General features: G+C 44.7%; 1 protein-coding gene across 2 annotated transcripts in view; it reads left to right on the top strand.

Annotated features, from left to right (window-relative positions):
• Nucleotides 1-16,944, top strand: part of PTPRG (protein tyrosine phosphatase receptor type G) — a gene marked incomplete at its 5' end in the record, with an annotated part of 697,399 nt that overhangs the window by 522,253 nt on the left and 158,202 nt on the right. For both annotated transcript variants that reach the window (XM_080822349.1, XM_080822350.1), the window contains one exon: nt 11,551-11,617. In XM_080822349.1, the coding sequence (XP_080678475.1) occupies nt 11,551-11,617 (67 nt within the window). The remainder of the gene's footprint in view (nt 1-11,550; nt 11,618-16,944) is intronic.

The following is a 16,944-nucleotide window of genomic DNA, read 5'->3' as shown; positions in this document are numbered from 1 at the left end:
TTGACTAAAATTTTCTCTTGTCTTTTTTTTTCCCCCTCTCCTATTTCTGTACCCCTTTTGCCTCTTTTATAGCTACCTGTTGTTCTTTCTGGAAAGCAAACATTTCTTAGTTTTTGCTCTGTGCCGACACTCAGTTGGATGGAGCTGGGAATAGAAAATCAAATTAAATAAAGGATGAGCCCTGCCTTCAGGAAGCTGTCAACCCCATTGGGGAGATAGGTGTTTAAGCAGGTCGTGCTGTCACAGAGGATGCCTTACAGGTGGCACTTGGTGACACTGGAGGGGATGAGGACCTGTGACTTGGTTAAACTTTGAGGGCCTCCCCCCACCCCACCCCCAGTCTGGTTTTCCTCTGGATCAACCAACTGGGCTGCCCTCTGAGTTCTGGGTAGTGACCGGCAGAGACTGGTGCTAGGGAGGAGCAGGAGAGTGATGAGTTAGCAGATATTTGGGATGGGCCCGTTTGGTTGGGGTGGTGGAGGAGAGCCTCTTGTAGCTGAGATCTGAAGAGGGAGAATCCACCCTGCAAGGATCAGATGGAGGAACATTCTAGACAGAGGGGTCAGGACCCCAGGCAAAGTGAAAGGACCCAAGAGTATCTGAGGAAGAAGGAGGGAAGCCGGCAGAGCTGGACTATGGTGAACCATGGGAATCATGGCAGTGCGAATCTGCAGAGGGCCTTGGCCCACATCCTGGAGAACCGCTAAGCAGGCATGTGTTGTGATTAGATTTAGCTTTTGAAGGATCATGCTAAGCCAGGGGTTCTCACTGTCAGAGTCACCAAGGGAACTCTCAAACATCCAGATGCCCAGATCCCATCTCAGGTTGATCAGAACTTTATTTCATCATTGCTATTGTTCATTTTTCTTGTTCTTTCAAAGCTGATTAAAGGTGATTCCAGTGCTTAGAGGGTACAATAGAGAAAATAGGGAAGCCAGTTAGGTGCTGGAGGTTGTTTAGGCTCAGTGATGGTAGACTGGGCAGCAGAATGGAGGAGCTGAAGAGAACAGGTGTATGAATTCGGATTTGAGGTTTGTTTAGGAGGGAGAATCTTCTGGACCCTCTCATATGATCATACATGGGTATGGAAAGAAAATAATCCCTGGGTTGGATGGAAATTAATTCCTGGTCTACTAAGTGGAAAGATGTTACCACGTTACTGAAATGAAAGGTGGGGTGGGGGTGGGGAGCTTGTGCCTGGCTGGCTTGAGCTTGGAACCCTGATACTAGTGGTCTGTCTGTAACCAGAAGTAATTGTACTTGTGTCTTTATGTACGTTTGTGTATGCCTGGCTGGGTACCAGAGGGGCACACCTGCCCCTTTGGGGAAAGAGTGGCTATGCCTAGTTTTATGGAATCCTGGGTCTTTTAGGCACTGTGCTGAACATTCATTTAGTCCTCTTGAAAAACACTGTGGAGTTGGGACAATAATCACTTTTTCACAGACGAGGAAACTGAGGCATAGTGAGATTGTAGTTAACTTTCACACAATCGCCAGCTGTCTAGTGGAAGAGCAGGATTTTGAACCTTGTTCTACGAACCTGGTTTAAAAAATTCCGCTTAACCCCATGCTAGTCTTATACAGGCAAGTTTCCAATGAGTTCATCACAGGAGATGCATGCTCATTGTTTTCTAAGAGTGACTTATGCTTAGGTCATTATCAATGACAGTTTTCACAAGATAAGCCTCTTCCTGGTTAAATATTACCTGTATCTCCCCTACTGGGGCCATTTTTTTCAAGTGAGCTTCTGGAGGAATTGGAAGATCCTGAGCACTGTTGCCTAAATAAGTAGACTACATGCTCTATGAAGAAATCATATTGTTTTCTCAAAGGAGAGAAAGTTGGCCCAGTGAGACAATGATTGCTGGGAACAAACTTTCTGGTTTTCCATTTTGTTCTGCTACAAATAACACGTTCTATCAATCAAGGCCTGCTGGGAAAGATTTTGTCTTTCCTCATTGCAATTTAATTTTATCCTCTGTTGAACTCAGGTGCATTTCAGTACAAAGCTGAAGTGCTCGGTTAGCATTAATCTGTGTCCTCCTGGAGATGGGGCTGGCCCTCCTGGAAACTATCATGTACTTGAAAGGAATTCTCCTAATTTGTAGGTTTGAAGACATTTGTACACTTAAGTAATTTTTTGTACCCCCCCCCCAAAACACTGCTTAAGTAAGGCTCTTAAATCAGATACTCCAACTTTAAGGATAGTATCCTGAAAACAATTTTCACAGGTTTGTTGGTAAGATGACATGGGACGTTTAGATGAGTTAATGGACTGATTTCCAAGGACAGAGATGGCGTAAAGTCCCACTTACCATATCGGGCACCAAACCCTTCATAAAAATGTGTGGTTTGGAATAGGCAATGCCCTGTGAGTTATTGCTTGGGAAAAGTGGATTGATACTTAATCAATCCTCAGAGACTACACTATGGGAGCAGTTATCAGGGCTCTAAAGGAGGCACAGAGTAGAAATGCCCCTTCCAAAAGCAAAAGGAAAGGTGTGGAGTGTGTAATTAGTCTACACTTAGCTTCGTTGCTGTGAATCAGAAACAGTAGCTGCTTACACCATTGCATTTTGCTGTGCCCCTTGCCCAGGGACATCTTTCTTTGAGAAAGCTTTGGGTTTGCTGCTGCAATTTATTTGTTTCCTGTGTTTGTTCAAACATAAAAGCAACTGAAAACGCTTTGTCCCAGAATTGATTATGGATGGCTGTTTGCTCAATTTGGGGTTTGCTCGCCATTTTTGCCAGATTTTCCAGGTTGGAACTTGGATTTTAAACATACTGCTTCCCCTCAAACTCTAAAAGCTATGATGTAACATAGTATTCAGGTCTGTGAGAAGCAAGAGCCCGTTCGGAGGGGCGGGGGCTACCTTGAAGAGCTGATGCAGCCATGGAAGGAAAATGGTGGCTCGTGGATTTTTTAGGGAGGTCAATGCCCTCATCTTCCTGTGGGAATGAGCACTAGACTGGCAGATCCGTGAGGAGGAGGTCTGTGATTTGTTTAGTGCCATATCCCAGCCCCCAGTTCTTGGCATGGGGTTATACTGCTGTGTAATGGATGACCATGAGCTTAGCAGCTGAAACCACACACGTTTACCGTCTCATAGTTTCTGTGGGCCTCCTGCTTCATGGTTTCTCACCAGGCCGCAATCAAATTATCATCCAGTGTTGAGGTCTCTTCTGAAAGTTCAGCTGGGGAAGGATTCACTTCTTCAAGGACTGTTTGACCGAGGGCCTCAGTGTCCCTCTGGCTGTTGGCCAGGGACCACCTTCAGTCTCTCACCATATGGGCTTCTTTAGCATGGCTGTTTACTTCACCAAAGTGTGCAAGCCAAGTAAACAATAGTGAAAATCTGCTAGCAAAATGGAGATTAGAATCTCTTCTAACCTAATCATCGAAGGGGTGTCTCTTTGGCTTGGCTACATTCTACCTGTTAAAAGGAAGCCTCAAGGATGCATAGAAAAGGGAACCCTCCTACACTGTGAGCAAGAATGCAAGCTGGTGCAGCCACTCTGGAAAACAGCATGGAGGTTCCTCAAAAAGTTGAAAATAGAGTTACCCTAAAACCCAGCAATTGCACTACTGGGTGTTTATCCTAAAGATACAAATGTAGTGCTCCAAAGGGGCACATGCACCCGAATGTTTATAGCAGCAATGTCCACAATAGCGAAACTATGGGAAGAGCCTAGATGTCCATCAACGGATGAATGGATAAAGAAGATGTGGTGTATATATACAATGGAATATTATGGAACTGTCAAAAGATATTGCCATTTGCAATAACGTGGATAGAACTAGAGGGTATTATGCTAAGTGAAATAAGTGAATCAGAGAAAGACAATTATCATATGATCTCTCTGATATGAGGAATTTCAGAGGCAGGGTGGGGGGTCATGGGGGGGTAGGGAGGGAAAAAATGAAACAAGATGGTATTGGGAGGGAGACAAACCATAAGAAACTCTTAATCTCGGGAAACAAACTGCGGATTGCTAGGGAGTTGGGGGGTAGGGATAGGGTGGCTGGGTTATGGACATTGGAGTGGGTATGTGCTAAGGTGAGCATTGTGAAGCGTGTAAGACTGATGAATCATGGACCTGTATCCCTGAAGCAAATAATACATTATATGTTATAAATAAATAAATAATAAGAAAGTAAAAGGAAGCCACTAGATCCAGCCTGCCTCAAAGGGAGGAGATTACTCAGGGGCCTAAAAACCTGGAGTTGGGGGTCATTGAGGGCCATCTTAGTGACAGCCCACCACAGCAGGCAGTTGGTGCATGGAATATAGTTATTGAATGAATGAGTATAAGACCTGGATTCTTTCCATTTAGGCCAAGGGCATCCTTCCATTTTCCCCATCACCTCTTTATAGAACTATAAGATGAGCAAGGTCATTTTAATATTTTGTATGTAATACCTACATGATATTTACAGAGTCTCCCCCATCCCTCATACTGCTATCTGGATGTTTCATTTATTTCCAACGTAGATGACCTTACCCACCTCTAAGGAAGAATGTTTTCAAGAGAAGGATCCATCTGGTGACCCCTTTGATCCAATATGCCTCATCTTTTGTATTTTTCTTGCTGCACACATGGTAGGGATTTAAAGCAGTCACCATACAGTGCTTTCTGGATTCGGAGTCTTTTGTAAATGGAGCGCCCTGAGCAGCTTTCTGCTTCTGGGGAATAAGAAAGCAAGGGTGAGAGTTCACATGTAATGTGTTTTGGTTGAAGCCACTTGCTCCCTGTGGAAGCAGTCCGCTCAAGACTTTGATATTTGGGGGGTTTTTCAGTGCATGGCAGGATTATCAACAAGAGAAAGGCCAAGTTGTCCAGCACCGCCGCACTGAATTGAGAGAAACTTGCGTGCAAGTCACTGAACCTGAAATAAGCTTCTCTTGCCCCAGGTTTCCCCAGATTGCGTGCTTTTTTTTTTTTTTTTTCGCCTTAAATTCAAAAATCATAACAATATCTGTGTGAAATGGTTTGCACTCTAGCCTAAGACTCCGGTCCTACTTTGCTAGGTTGGGATTTCTTTTTTGCCTCTTCCCAGTTCAAGAGCAACCTTTACTTTGAGAAGTCTGGCAGGGGTGGGACAGGCAGGTTCTGGGTCTCTGTCTGTAAGTGCTGTAAAGGCTTCCCCACTACCTTCTTGGCTCTGAAACACAATGCATTAAAAAGACAAAGAAGGACAAAAATCACCATGTGGAAGTTCCATTTGTCAGGTGCCCCAGCCTGCCCGTTTTCTTTCTCTCTCTCTCCTGCCTTGACTTTGAAATTGAGTTTTTCAGTGAGTCCAAAGCCAGAGGAAATGGCATTGTCTACTCAGTCCAGGACAGTTTGATCCTCATGAAAAGGAGAAATTGCCTGTATTGACAATAGGCAAGGCTTCTGCTGGCAAGATCCGAGGTAGTGCAGATTTGCTACTGGGCCTCGCTGTCCCCCTGCTGGGTTGGTTTTCCCAGTAATAGACTCCTCCGAGCCAAGTCTGACAATTAAGTGGTAAATACTCTGGTGGGTAGGAGTGGTGGGGGCAGAGGGATAGAGAAGGTCAGTTTAAGTAGACCAAGAGCATTACATTCATTTCCTCCATGGCCTTCTCTGGCCATGCATCTCAATTCCCTGGAGGTGAATAACTCGAGAACGGACTAGTTTCCACTAATATTATGAATTAACAGTAAGTAAGCTGTGTCAATGCTCCAGCTCAGTTGGGAGGGGGGGGAACGGTGAAGTCTATTAACATTTATAATTGTGTTGTCTTTTCATATTAATCCCTTCCCATGGCTGAGGAATTAGGATTTTTCTCATCTGTTGATGGAAACCAGTCCCAAGAGGGTGTCCCATTAAGTACCAGAAAATTGATGATGATACAGGGTCATACCCTTCCTCCCTACCCCCGCACCCCCCAACACACACAGGAGCTCTTGCCTCTCTTGTGAGATGCATCTGTGATATTCTACATATCTATGAGATTAGGCTTTAAGTAGGATTCTGGAAACCTATTACTCAAGTTAAACCAAGCCCCCTGGCCAGGAGTCCACCCTTGGTGACTTTCCTTTAGCTGACTGGGGAGACTGAAATCCCTCTGTCTGTGAAAAGCCCTATAGCTTCACAGAGCTCCTTTTCCCTCTGCCATGCCTCATTCTGGATAGGGTGTCCGATTTCTCTCTGACTTTATTCCATGCACTTGGAGGTACCAAATGCACCAAGACCTTTTGTAATCCCGTGGCAGCAGAGAGCGTCAGGAAACAACAGAAAACATCAGTAGGATGTCAAAAGAGGAAAAAAGAAATTCCTCCCATCGGAAATGGAGGCTGTAGGCTGTACATGAAGAAAAGCAGTATTTTTGAGTATGAACTTTCCTTATGGGAAGTCAGGAGAAGAACGATGTTCTCATTGTGGATCAGGTGTTAGTGGTTTGATGCTATGCTTGTCTCCATGAACATAGACACGTTTCCTAAATGACTGGCCAGTGTTTAATTTATTAATAAAGAAATCTGGTCTGTGTTCTGTCTCTGGGTCAGGCCTAGCCGAAATGCAGTTTGTGACCATAGCCAAGTTATGAATGGTTTGAGCCAGGAAGCTCTTGACGGCAGCTTGAACCAACATGTGGTGAGTGGTAACCAAGGTGTTGGAGGTCAGAATGAAAGAAGGTGGGGCGTCCTTGCTACATGGCTCTTTAGGTAGGTAGGAGCTGTGGGAAGAAGAAGAGAATCAGATCTGAAATCAGATCTCCTGAGAAGTGCTTGCCCTTGTCCTGATCAGAGGACACAGTCACCCACTAAGCTTCAGAGCGGACGGATCATCACCTCTGCAGTTCAGGAAGGCCACGTGGGGACGCTGGTCCTGCTGTTCATCACTTCCCTTCGCAGGCATGGTTTAATGGTGTAGCCATTCACTCCCAGCAGGCATAAATCCTTTTTCCCACAAGAGGATATTGGCTGGATGTTACGTTTATAGGACTAAAGGAGCAGCTGGCGATGTCGGATTCAAGGCAAGTAGGTTGTCTTGGCCATCCTAGTTAGCAGATGGCCAGGACTTGATAGATGGAAGATTATCAGGATCCAAGTCAAGGGCCAAATGGCACAGTGGACTGGAAAAGTAGATGGAGGCAGATATCTGAATGCAGGCGCATAAAGTCTGCCAGGACCTCTCTGCTTCCATTTCATCTTGCATCCGGCAGGAGAGACCACAGGTCCTGCTAAGGGCCTGGATTCCAGACACAGCTCTAGACATGATGGATAATGCAGTTATGAAACTGATAGTTGGTTCAGTCCTTAACAGGGTCTATTTTTTGAAAAGAGAATGTTATGAAGATTAGATTTCATCAGGCATTCCTATGAATCTGGCCTTTTGCCCAAAGCTACATGTCACAGTTTCCTGTATTGCTAATGTCTCTGTGTAGTTTGTTATATCTAAAGACAACTTAAAGGCTTTAATTCAGAGCCCTCTGTCACGGGCATGCTGTCCTTTTGAAGATGACTAATGCCAGGAAAACTGCTCCGAAATGGAAGGGCCAGGAGCTAAGTTTTGCTGTGATAGCACAGACCGCAGGAAGGGGGGGGGGGTTCCCATTTCTTCGAGGCCATTTTAAGCTCATTTGTGCAATTGCCACCTTCTCAGTATTACTGCGTAACTCCTTTGATCTCAGAGTGGAAGGTGGCAAATTTCAAGAGCCAGGAAAGCTCCTCGTGTGGGTTTAAAACGAGCAGCATATTATGAAATTGAGTGGATGTCAAATAATAAAACATAAATTTGGATCTTTTGAAATGTGAGCTCAAGTAGGTATTACGTTTAGAGCCGAGTACATTGAGAAGTTCAGGGATGAAATTGCTGTTGTTTGGCATTCATTGAAATGTGACTGTTTGGGTCAGGTTGTTGCCCAGTCACCTCCGTCCCTTTTGAATGCTGCATTTGGATTCAGCAAGACACTCCAATTTTGCACATGTAATCCTCAGGACGGCATTGTGAAATCATGTCCCCATTTTACAGGTGAGGACACTGAAGCTATAAGGGTTCGTCCCTGACTCAGAATTTCATTTTTCCCCCACCCCTTGGCCCTCTCTACTCCGGATGGAGACCAGAATGTAAATACGGGTTGTGCTCAAACAGCCTTCTTCACTGTAGGCATATTTCAAAGCTGTCCAAATTGCTTAGCTTATGTTCGTGATTTTTTTTTTTAAGTGGCAAATTGATTGAAACAGTAAATGGAAGGGATTTATCAGTGAGGGTTGTGCCTTTACGGGAACAAACCCACTTATTAGCATGCTATTTGGATTCCCACCCTGAGTTTTGGAACCAAGACACAGACTGGAGAGTAAGCTCAGTATTATTAGTGAGTTACTTGGACCAGCCAATAATCTCTGTTATTTTCTCCCCTTCTCCTGACACATCTTCTCAATCCCAGCCATGGAAACTAGCCACGAGGGGTTGTGGAGGTGAATGGGCTTTGTAGAAGGTGTTTTCATGTATGGACTTGCTTAGAGTCTGGGGTCAGGCCCTTAAGCTTTAATGAGACCAGACCTGAGAATCAGACATGGAGATACTGTAGCCAGAGGTGGTCAGAAAGTAAACCTGGATTAGTTTGCCTGGTTATTTTCCTTCCACATGTTATCGGTGGGCATAAGTCATAGGAGGTTAGGAATATTTTCTTTGAGTTTTCTCATCATCAAATAAGACCGAATACATTAAAGGGTCCCCCTGATTAGAAAACATCCGCAATTGGGATTGGAAATTAAAGTATCTGTGAAATACTTCCATGGTAGAGGAGGGGTAACATGGTTTTTGCAAAACACATGATTAATTGGGTTGATGGCAAATGCTATGACTTGGTATGTGGACTCTCACTGAGAAACCGTTATGACAAATCATAAGCAAAAATTATTGGCATCATAATCTGTCTCCAGTCTTCCACTTCTACATATTCTAGAAACTCTACAGGTAAACTTTATGCTGTAACAAATGATCCAAATTAGTTAACACAACAATTATTGCTTTATGACTATAGGTTCGATGGTCAGTTCTTCTGATTGGGACCAGTTTGGGTGGTCTCTACAGACTTGGGGTAGTTCTTCTGAGGCGGGTGAGTCTGGAATGACCTCAGCTAGGACCGCCTATCTGTTCCGTGTCATCTCCCCCTCCAGGAGGCTAGCCTGGGATTCTCAGGGTGGTCTCAGAATTTCAAAGAGTAACAAGAGAGGATAAACCTCTGGCAGGCAGGCCTTTGTAAGCTGCTCCGTACATCATGTTTGCTAATGTCCCACTGGCCAAAGCAAGTCATGTGGTCAAACCCAGTTTCAAAGAGGGGAGCCATTGATCTACATTCTTGATGGGAAGAGTAGCCGAGTCAAATCGAAGAGGTGTGTGTGACAGGGAGCGCGGGAGTTTGTGGCCCTTTTGCCATTTCCCACAGATGTGAGAGTAACTATAGGTGGTTGAACTGGCCTAAACTTCTCTGCCTGACTGAATCTGGGGAAGGAAGACCACGTTTTTGTCTCTGACTTCGATTTGATACGGGATATTTCTCTCAGCTCTTACTTTATTCTTTCACTTTGGAAACTTGGCCACATTGACTGGTAGACTCACTTATCTTGCATTCTTAAGTTGTGATTCCATTTTTTACCACGTTTTTAAAATGTTGTTAAGTATTTGCTGTGGTAAATATGAATATTTCATTTTGGTGTATTTTTTGTGATTATTTGCCTTTGAGGAATGTTTAGTGCTCCTCCAGTACGTTAAAGCCCTGGCTAGGGCTTCCTGTCAGGCAGTTTGGAGGTACGCCCATGCCAACTCCCAGAATTCCACCTTGGTGATCTGATACATACACAGTTCCTAGTCACTTACCCTTTTTAAAGTACCTATGGTGTTTACGACATAGTACCAAATTCCACCTCACTTTATTAGTCTGTAAACGTAGCACCATACATAATGTGTCTATGTATGTTTATTCAAACCTGTGTTTGAATTTAGTCATAACTCAGGGCTCCAGACATTAATAGGTAATCGCTGTGACCTCATAGAGCACATAACCCGAATTTCTCAACCTCAACTTCTGCCCCATTGACACCTTGGGCCAGATAATTTCTTGCCGTGGGGGGCTATTCTGAACATTATGGAATTTTTAGCAGCAGCCCTACCTCTATCCTCGTGATGCTAGTAGCCCCTCCCCCTTCAACCCTACTTATGACAGCCAACAACGTCTGCAGTCATGGCCTGATGTCCCGTGGATGGGGGTGGGGAGTGGGAGATAGGTAAAATCCGTCTGCAGTTGAGAACCACTACTGACTTGGAGATGCTGAAGCAGAAAAGAGAAAGAAATGCATGAAGTGTGGGTATTGTCGGAGAGCAAACTAGGAGCAGAACCCAATGGACCATTTGTAAGGGGCAGAAGGAATATGGAAAATTTTTAGTTACCTTCAAATTTTCACCTAAGATGGCCCTGAATTAACTAGGAGATATCAAGTTGGGTCTTGCTACGTGCTGAAAGATTCACCAATATCTCAACTTCATTATGTTAAAAATGGATTAAATAGAAATACAACTCCTGAAAAAAAAAATCAGGAGATATGCTGACCACAGAGAATGGATTTTGAGAAACTATTTGGGAAGAGTCAGTCATCCACAGAAGTAGAGAAAATTATATCAAGACCCGCTCGATACGCATCATTTAAGGTCATAAATGATGGAATGAATGTCAGTCTCCCTGCATCTATGCCTTGCTTGCTTCCTGAATGGCTCTCCACTCCTGGATTATTTTGGACTAAAATCTAGACATCATTTCATTTCATTTGTAAATATTTCAATAATGTGTCCGAAAGAAAGTACCTCAAAACCAAAATTAGAGTATGCTGGTGGAATTGTAGCCTTCTGGAAGGGGCACAAATGAGAATTTGTGCTGAGTAATATTAGCAAGTTAGGGAAAGAATAGGTAAGAGTCTTGACTTCTGGGGGAATTAAAAACCCCAGGGGGAAATGAAGTTGGGAGACATTCTCTTCAGGCTCCCCTCCTGTCGTGTCCTCCCCTCTCCTGCTTTGACTCTTAGAGATTCCTCTTATAGTATGAGGTAAAGCACAGGAGACTGGGAGCCTTAGAAAGGAGAGGAGGCTGGCAGGGCACAGATCCATTTTCTAAAAAGGAGAGAAAAAAAACACATCACAAGAAGGTATTGAAATATTCAGTCAATGATGGATTACTCTTTGATGACTTTCAATGACTTTTTAGCAGATCCGGGTGTACTTTTAATAAAACAAAAGCGAAAGAGAAGTCTTACAGTTGCTTTTTAAGATTTTACTGGGACTGTGGCATTTCTCTCCGGTTCTGATGTATTCTGAGAAGTTTCTTTCTTTTGATTTAGACTTCCTCCCTTGATTTCATGATGTCATAAATCTTTTGTGTTTGGTGAGAGCCGTGGTCTATGTAAGACCTACACAGCCTGCTAGATAACATCTATTTCCACCGCCCCCCTTCTCTTCGCAAGATTAAACTGAGGCTGTTGTGTCTGATGCCAGAACAGATTTAACCAATCATGTTTCCTTTACATGTAGGTCAGTCCAAGGGACAATTCTGCACTGGATCCTATTATCCATGGGTTGAAGGGCGTCGTACATCATGGTAAGTAAGCCACGTATGCTTCTTTTTACTGGGATGTGAACAGCTAAGGTCTTTACCTAAAGGAATGGGGTTATCTTGTAGAGGACAGAGGGTTACACCCATTCTTCACCCACTGATGTTGAAGGGCACGAGAGCCATTATTTGATGGGTAAAGAGCACGCCCATTTATTACCTGCAAAGGGATCTGGGTTAACAGTAAGCAATTTGTTTCTCTTCAGGTACCACTTTGAATGCATATGTTATCCATCAAAGTACCCAAAGAGCCACCATTGGTATGCGCCGAACCTGCCACTGTCTCATGTCTCCCTTAAAAATATTCTTCTTTCATGTATCTTTGCATTAATAAATTTCTTGATTTGCCTCTCAGATTTCAGGGGGAAAAAATTTAAGTAGCTGTGACAAGTCATTAAACTTGGCTGCATGTGAGCAAGCATCACCAGCTCCTAGCATGGAAAAAGCTAGTCCGTGTTCTGTGTAGCAGGCGTCGTATCCCCAGGCATAAAACTGGGAGATAAAGTAAGATAAATGGGTTCTGTCTTTCCCAACTGGTTTTTATTGGAGGAATTTCCCTGCAACTTTATTATCGGTGACGCATCATTACCTATGACATCAGGATCCTCTGATTTCAAAAGTACCCTTGTTGCAGGGAGGTGCGCAGTCTTAGAGGTAATGTAATGATTTGCGAAGTTTTAATCATCTAATTAGAATTCCAAAGACATTGACAGAAATAGCATTAGTAACCATAATAAATCTCCCCTTCATCTCCACAGCTGTGATAAAACATCTTCACACCTTTCTGGGAGGATTGTCTTTCCACATTAGCCGACTCGGCAGAGCTTCACAGACCTCTTCCCCCATTTCTCTCAGGGAAGCTAAAACCAGTTGTCAGCGTGCAGTGGAAGCGAGTAGGATTTGGGGTGTAATTGTCCTGCTCTTAGAACCGTTCAGTTGTGCAGCAGGTAACAGTAATACAGTGAGTAAAAGTAGGAAGATGGTATGGCCGAAGACACCCACCTAGAGGTTTTCATGGGTGGCCCGTTTCCACGGCTTCCTCTCAGTTTCAGTTTGTGTCTCCGAAGCGAAGGCCTCACGCGGAGCTGGATTAGGCTGTGTGGCCAGAGAACAGGGCACCTTTACCCAAACTGTTTCTGCCTGAACGTTTGTGCTTTGCTGTTGGTAACAGCAGGGGTAGTTTTGGACAGTAAGCATATTCGCCTTGTACTCTGGGCAGTCTCAAAAGTGCAAAGCAAGCTGGTATGGGGGCAACGCGTTGTACATTCTGAGCTCCTTTCCCAGAAGATCCCCTTGGGTACCGAGTCGATCAAACTCCTTCCAGAAATTCATAGTGTAGACTGAGTTTGGGGGCTTGAAATGTAGTAACTGATGAATAGATCTTCCTTCCCCACAAACTTTTCATCCTGTTTAAAAACAAACACACTGGCGCCTGGGTGGCTCAGTTGGTTAAGCCACTGCCTTCAGCTTGGGTCGTGATCCTAGGGTCCTTGGATTGAGTCCCGTGTCAGGCTCCTTGCTCAGCGGAGAGCCTGCTTCTCCCTCTCCCTCTGCCTGCCTCTCTGCCTGCTTGTGCTCTCTCTTTCTGACAAATGAATAAAATCTTTATAAAATATAATAAAAACAGGGGCGCCTGGGTGGTTCAGCGGGTTAAGCCTCTGCCTTCGGCTGAGGTCGTGATCTCAGGGTCCTGGAATCGAGCCCCACATCGGGCTCTCTGCTCAGCAGGCAGCCTGCTTGCCCCTGTCTCTCTCTCTGCCTGCTGCTCTGCCTACTTGTGATCTCTGTCTGTCAAATAAATAAAATCTTAAAAAAAAAAAATATATATATATATATAATAAAAACAAACACACCATGGAGAGTTCTAGAATCTTCGAAATAGGAACCAATTCTTTGGTCTGCGAGGAAGCATTCCACCAGCTATGGCGTTTAAGTAGATCTGTGTGTTCTTATCTCCACAATTATAATTGAAGGAAATCCCATATGTTAAAAGTAAGCAGAAGCTTCTACTAGCTCCCAGATCCCAAAATCTCTGTAAACTCACTGGGTAGTCATCATTTAGTTCATGTCGTCTGTGCTAGCATAATCGTGTTATCCTTGCTCATTATCCACAGAGCAAGGCTGTTCTGTGTATGCTTTTTTATGTTTACTGGCACGGGGAGGGTGGCAGAGATGTCCTGGGATGTGGTTTCAACACTACTTCCTAGTGGAGAAGTCAGAGGAGACCTATCAGAAATAATTCCCTGCAGAAGGGAGTTTACTTCCTTAGACAGCAAAAAAGAGTGGCAGGCCCCCTGTGTGTGATTGAGAGACGCAGGGAGATGTCTGGAAGGGAGGTGAGGTGAGGTGAGGTGAGGGGCCGCCTCTCTTTTCCTCCAGCCTGCCTGGAGTGCTGTCCCTCCCAGCTTTTGCATTTGCTGTTTCTGCGGCTTCTGTCCGGAAGGTTCTTGCCTCAGCTCATCACAACGGTGTCTCCCTTTATCGTTTTAGGTCTCAGTTCAGATTCGAGCCTCCTCAGACAGTGCTTTCTTTATTATCCTGTCAAATGCCCCACCCACTCCCCACTCCCGTGGTTCCCTGTCTTGTCATCCTAAGTTACTTTCTTCAAACCCCTGAAAAGTATCTGAAATAACTGTGTGTTTTATTTACTCATGTGTTACCTATTAAACCGTCAGCTTCGTGAGGGTGAGACCTGCTGCACGTGTGGCCAATGACAGATGCTCTGTAAATGTTAGCCAAGTCAGTGAGTCAGGTAAACCTACAAATAAGTGAAAATATCAAAATATGAAACTGGGAGAAGAGGAGGAGAAACCAAAGGCCACTTGAGTTTTGCTTTGACTGGGAAGAGAAGGGAGTAAAAGAACATCTTGGAAACCTGACTTTGTCCCCGCCCCCTGTTCTCGGGCTGTTGCTGACCTCCGTTGTGATAACTGTCCTCTCTTTTGTCGTTCTTCCGACAGAGAGTGAACATTTGAAATGGCTAAAACAACTTTTGTTGGAACTAGAAGCATCTTCAAGTTGAAGGTCCCGTGAGGGAATTGAATGATCTGTTAATTTGATGGGACATAAATAATCGTGCCCTTCACGGAATCTCTGGCGTGGAAATGATGATAGAAATGTGTAAAAAGGAAAAATCAATATGGATTTCTGTTACAGTTCAGAATTGGTTTTATTTCGTCAGCTCTGGGAGCCATATCTTAGAATATTAATTCCTCATTAAGTGAAAGTTTTTTTTTTTATTAATAGGAAAAATCTTGGGCATTCTTTCAGCTGAAATGACAATGAGAAATCTGGTCACCCCTGCAGTCGTCCTTGGCATATGGTCATCGGGGGCCTCTGTGAGGCAGACAGCAAGGTGGGGTTTTCAGTGCAGGTGAATTTGTTGGCAGGGAGGACTAAAGAGGAGAGGAAGAAGCAGGGCCGGGCGGGGACAGGGTCGGCACCGCAGTACAGATCTGATTTCTCCGAATGGGGAAGGAATCTAGGAGGACTGCCTGAAGGCAACTCTCAGAAAACCCTGGCCAGATCCCTGAAGCACCTCAGGGCCAAGATGGCCTGTGAGAGGTGTCCTGTGTTGGGTTCGCCTGCCATGTGGAGTCACTGGCTAGAGCGTCCCATCAAGACCAGATGCCATGAGAACACTGTGTTCAGCCTTGAAGGGGCAGAAGCTGTCGGCTGGCCGCTAACAAGGCTCCTTGTGACAGCTTGTCTCTGGAAGGAAGATCTCGGGCACGTACCTCCCTTGGCTGGCATGGAGGTTCCCATCTTCCTTCCTAATCCCATTTCCAAAGAGGTTTTTACTGGGTCCCCTCACTCTTAAAATGCTCACAGATTCTTAGAAGCAGTGCTTGGTCCTCTCATGCATATTTAGTAAGTGTCTCATCAAGGCAGACCCCAAAGCTAGGCAGGGGGAGCACACAGCAGACCTAGACCCGCTCTCCTCGCATTTATAAAGTCTCTGGGGAAACACACGGTTAAGCATTGCCATTGTGTTGAAGAGTGGGGAACAGCAGGTTTAACTCAGACTGGGGGGCTGTGGAGGCGGCACCTCAGGCAAAGTGACCACTGAGACCTCCAGAGTGCATAGAGACTGTGCAGGAGGAGAAGCGAGGGGTCAAGGTTTTCAGGCAGCGCGCCATAGTCCATGGAGGTCTCTGGTGGTAGAAGAAGTGCATGGAGCTCGTTTGAGGCTCTGCGCTCGGCAACATGGCGTCTGTGCTGCCGGCGAGAGAGATCTAGAAACCTCTTGGCAAACATGAAGTGTTGTTTCTTATGTGTTCATGTTCCCATGTAAATTGTGATTTTTACAAACTTGAAAGCCATGAGGAAATATAAATAGAATGGAGAGATGTGATTTGCCATTGATTCTGGTCCCGTCTATCCATTGAGCATAGATGGAAGCACTAAAATGTGTGTCGTCGGCTGTTTTGCTTACACACTCCCAAGATCTACCGTGGAGGAAAGATCTAGGGAGAAACTGTGAATCCTAGTCAATAGCATGGACTTGGTCGTTTACAGTGCTTTTTGTATTCAGCAACCAGCACTTAGTAGAAGTCACGCCTGATAGAAATACTGGTTCCAAAAAACAGTCTAGTTCTGTTTGTTTTTTTTTTAACCCATTTAAGTGGGGGGGAACCCAACTTGTGTGTACATTGGTAGAGAAACACAACCATCCCTGACAGCTAGTTTTACCTAATTGACCAATGCTCAGAAATGTACGTTATATCCTATGTCAATTAAAAAGTTTTGCTTTGTTTTGTTTTACTTTCGCATTTTTGCATTACCTGCTTTTCCATTCTTTTTTTGTAATATCCACCCAAAGAAAATCTAGCAGGCTGTTTGTGTACGTATTCTAGAGTATCGTGAAAATGCATCAAAACCCGAACCACTCCTTCTTGTCCATCATCTAAGAGAGACCCGTTTTTGTATTTTTTTTTTAAAGATCTTATTTATTTATTTGACAGAGAGAGAGATCACAAGTAGGCAGAGAGAGGGGGACGCAGGCCCCCCTCCAAGCAGAGAGCCCGATGTGGGGCTCGATCCCAGGACCCTGAGATCATGACCCGAGCCGAAGGCAGAGGCTTAATCCACTGAGCCACACAGACACCCCAACCGTTTTTGTATTTTTGCAAGGAAACTTGCTAGTAGCAATTGCTTGGATGTTGAGCTTTGACTCCCTTTCTGTGTTTTCCCATCCCCCCATCATCATCTTCCTTAGTGAGCAGGAACAGTACCTTTCTCCTTCAGAGGAAACGTGAGGGGGTCAGTTAGAAATTGCCTCAGGCCCCGGCCAGAGCCAGAGGGCTCATCCCCTT

Source organism: Martes martes (assembly GCF_963455335.1).
Source record: "Martes martes genome assembly, chromosome: 1".
Taxonomy (NCBI): domain Eukaryota; kingdom Metazoa; phylum Chordata; class Mammalia; order Carnivora; family Mustelidae; genus Martes; species Martes martes.
This window is presented reverse-complemented; position numbering and strand designations above follow the sequence as displayed.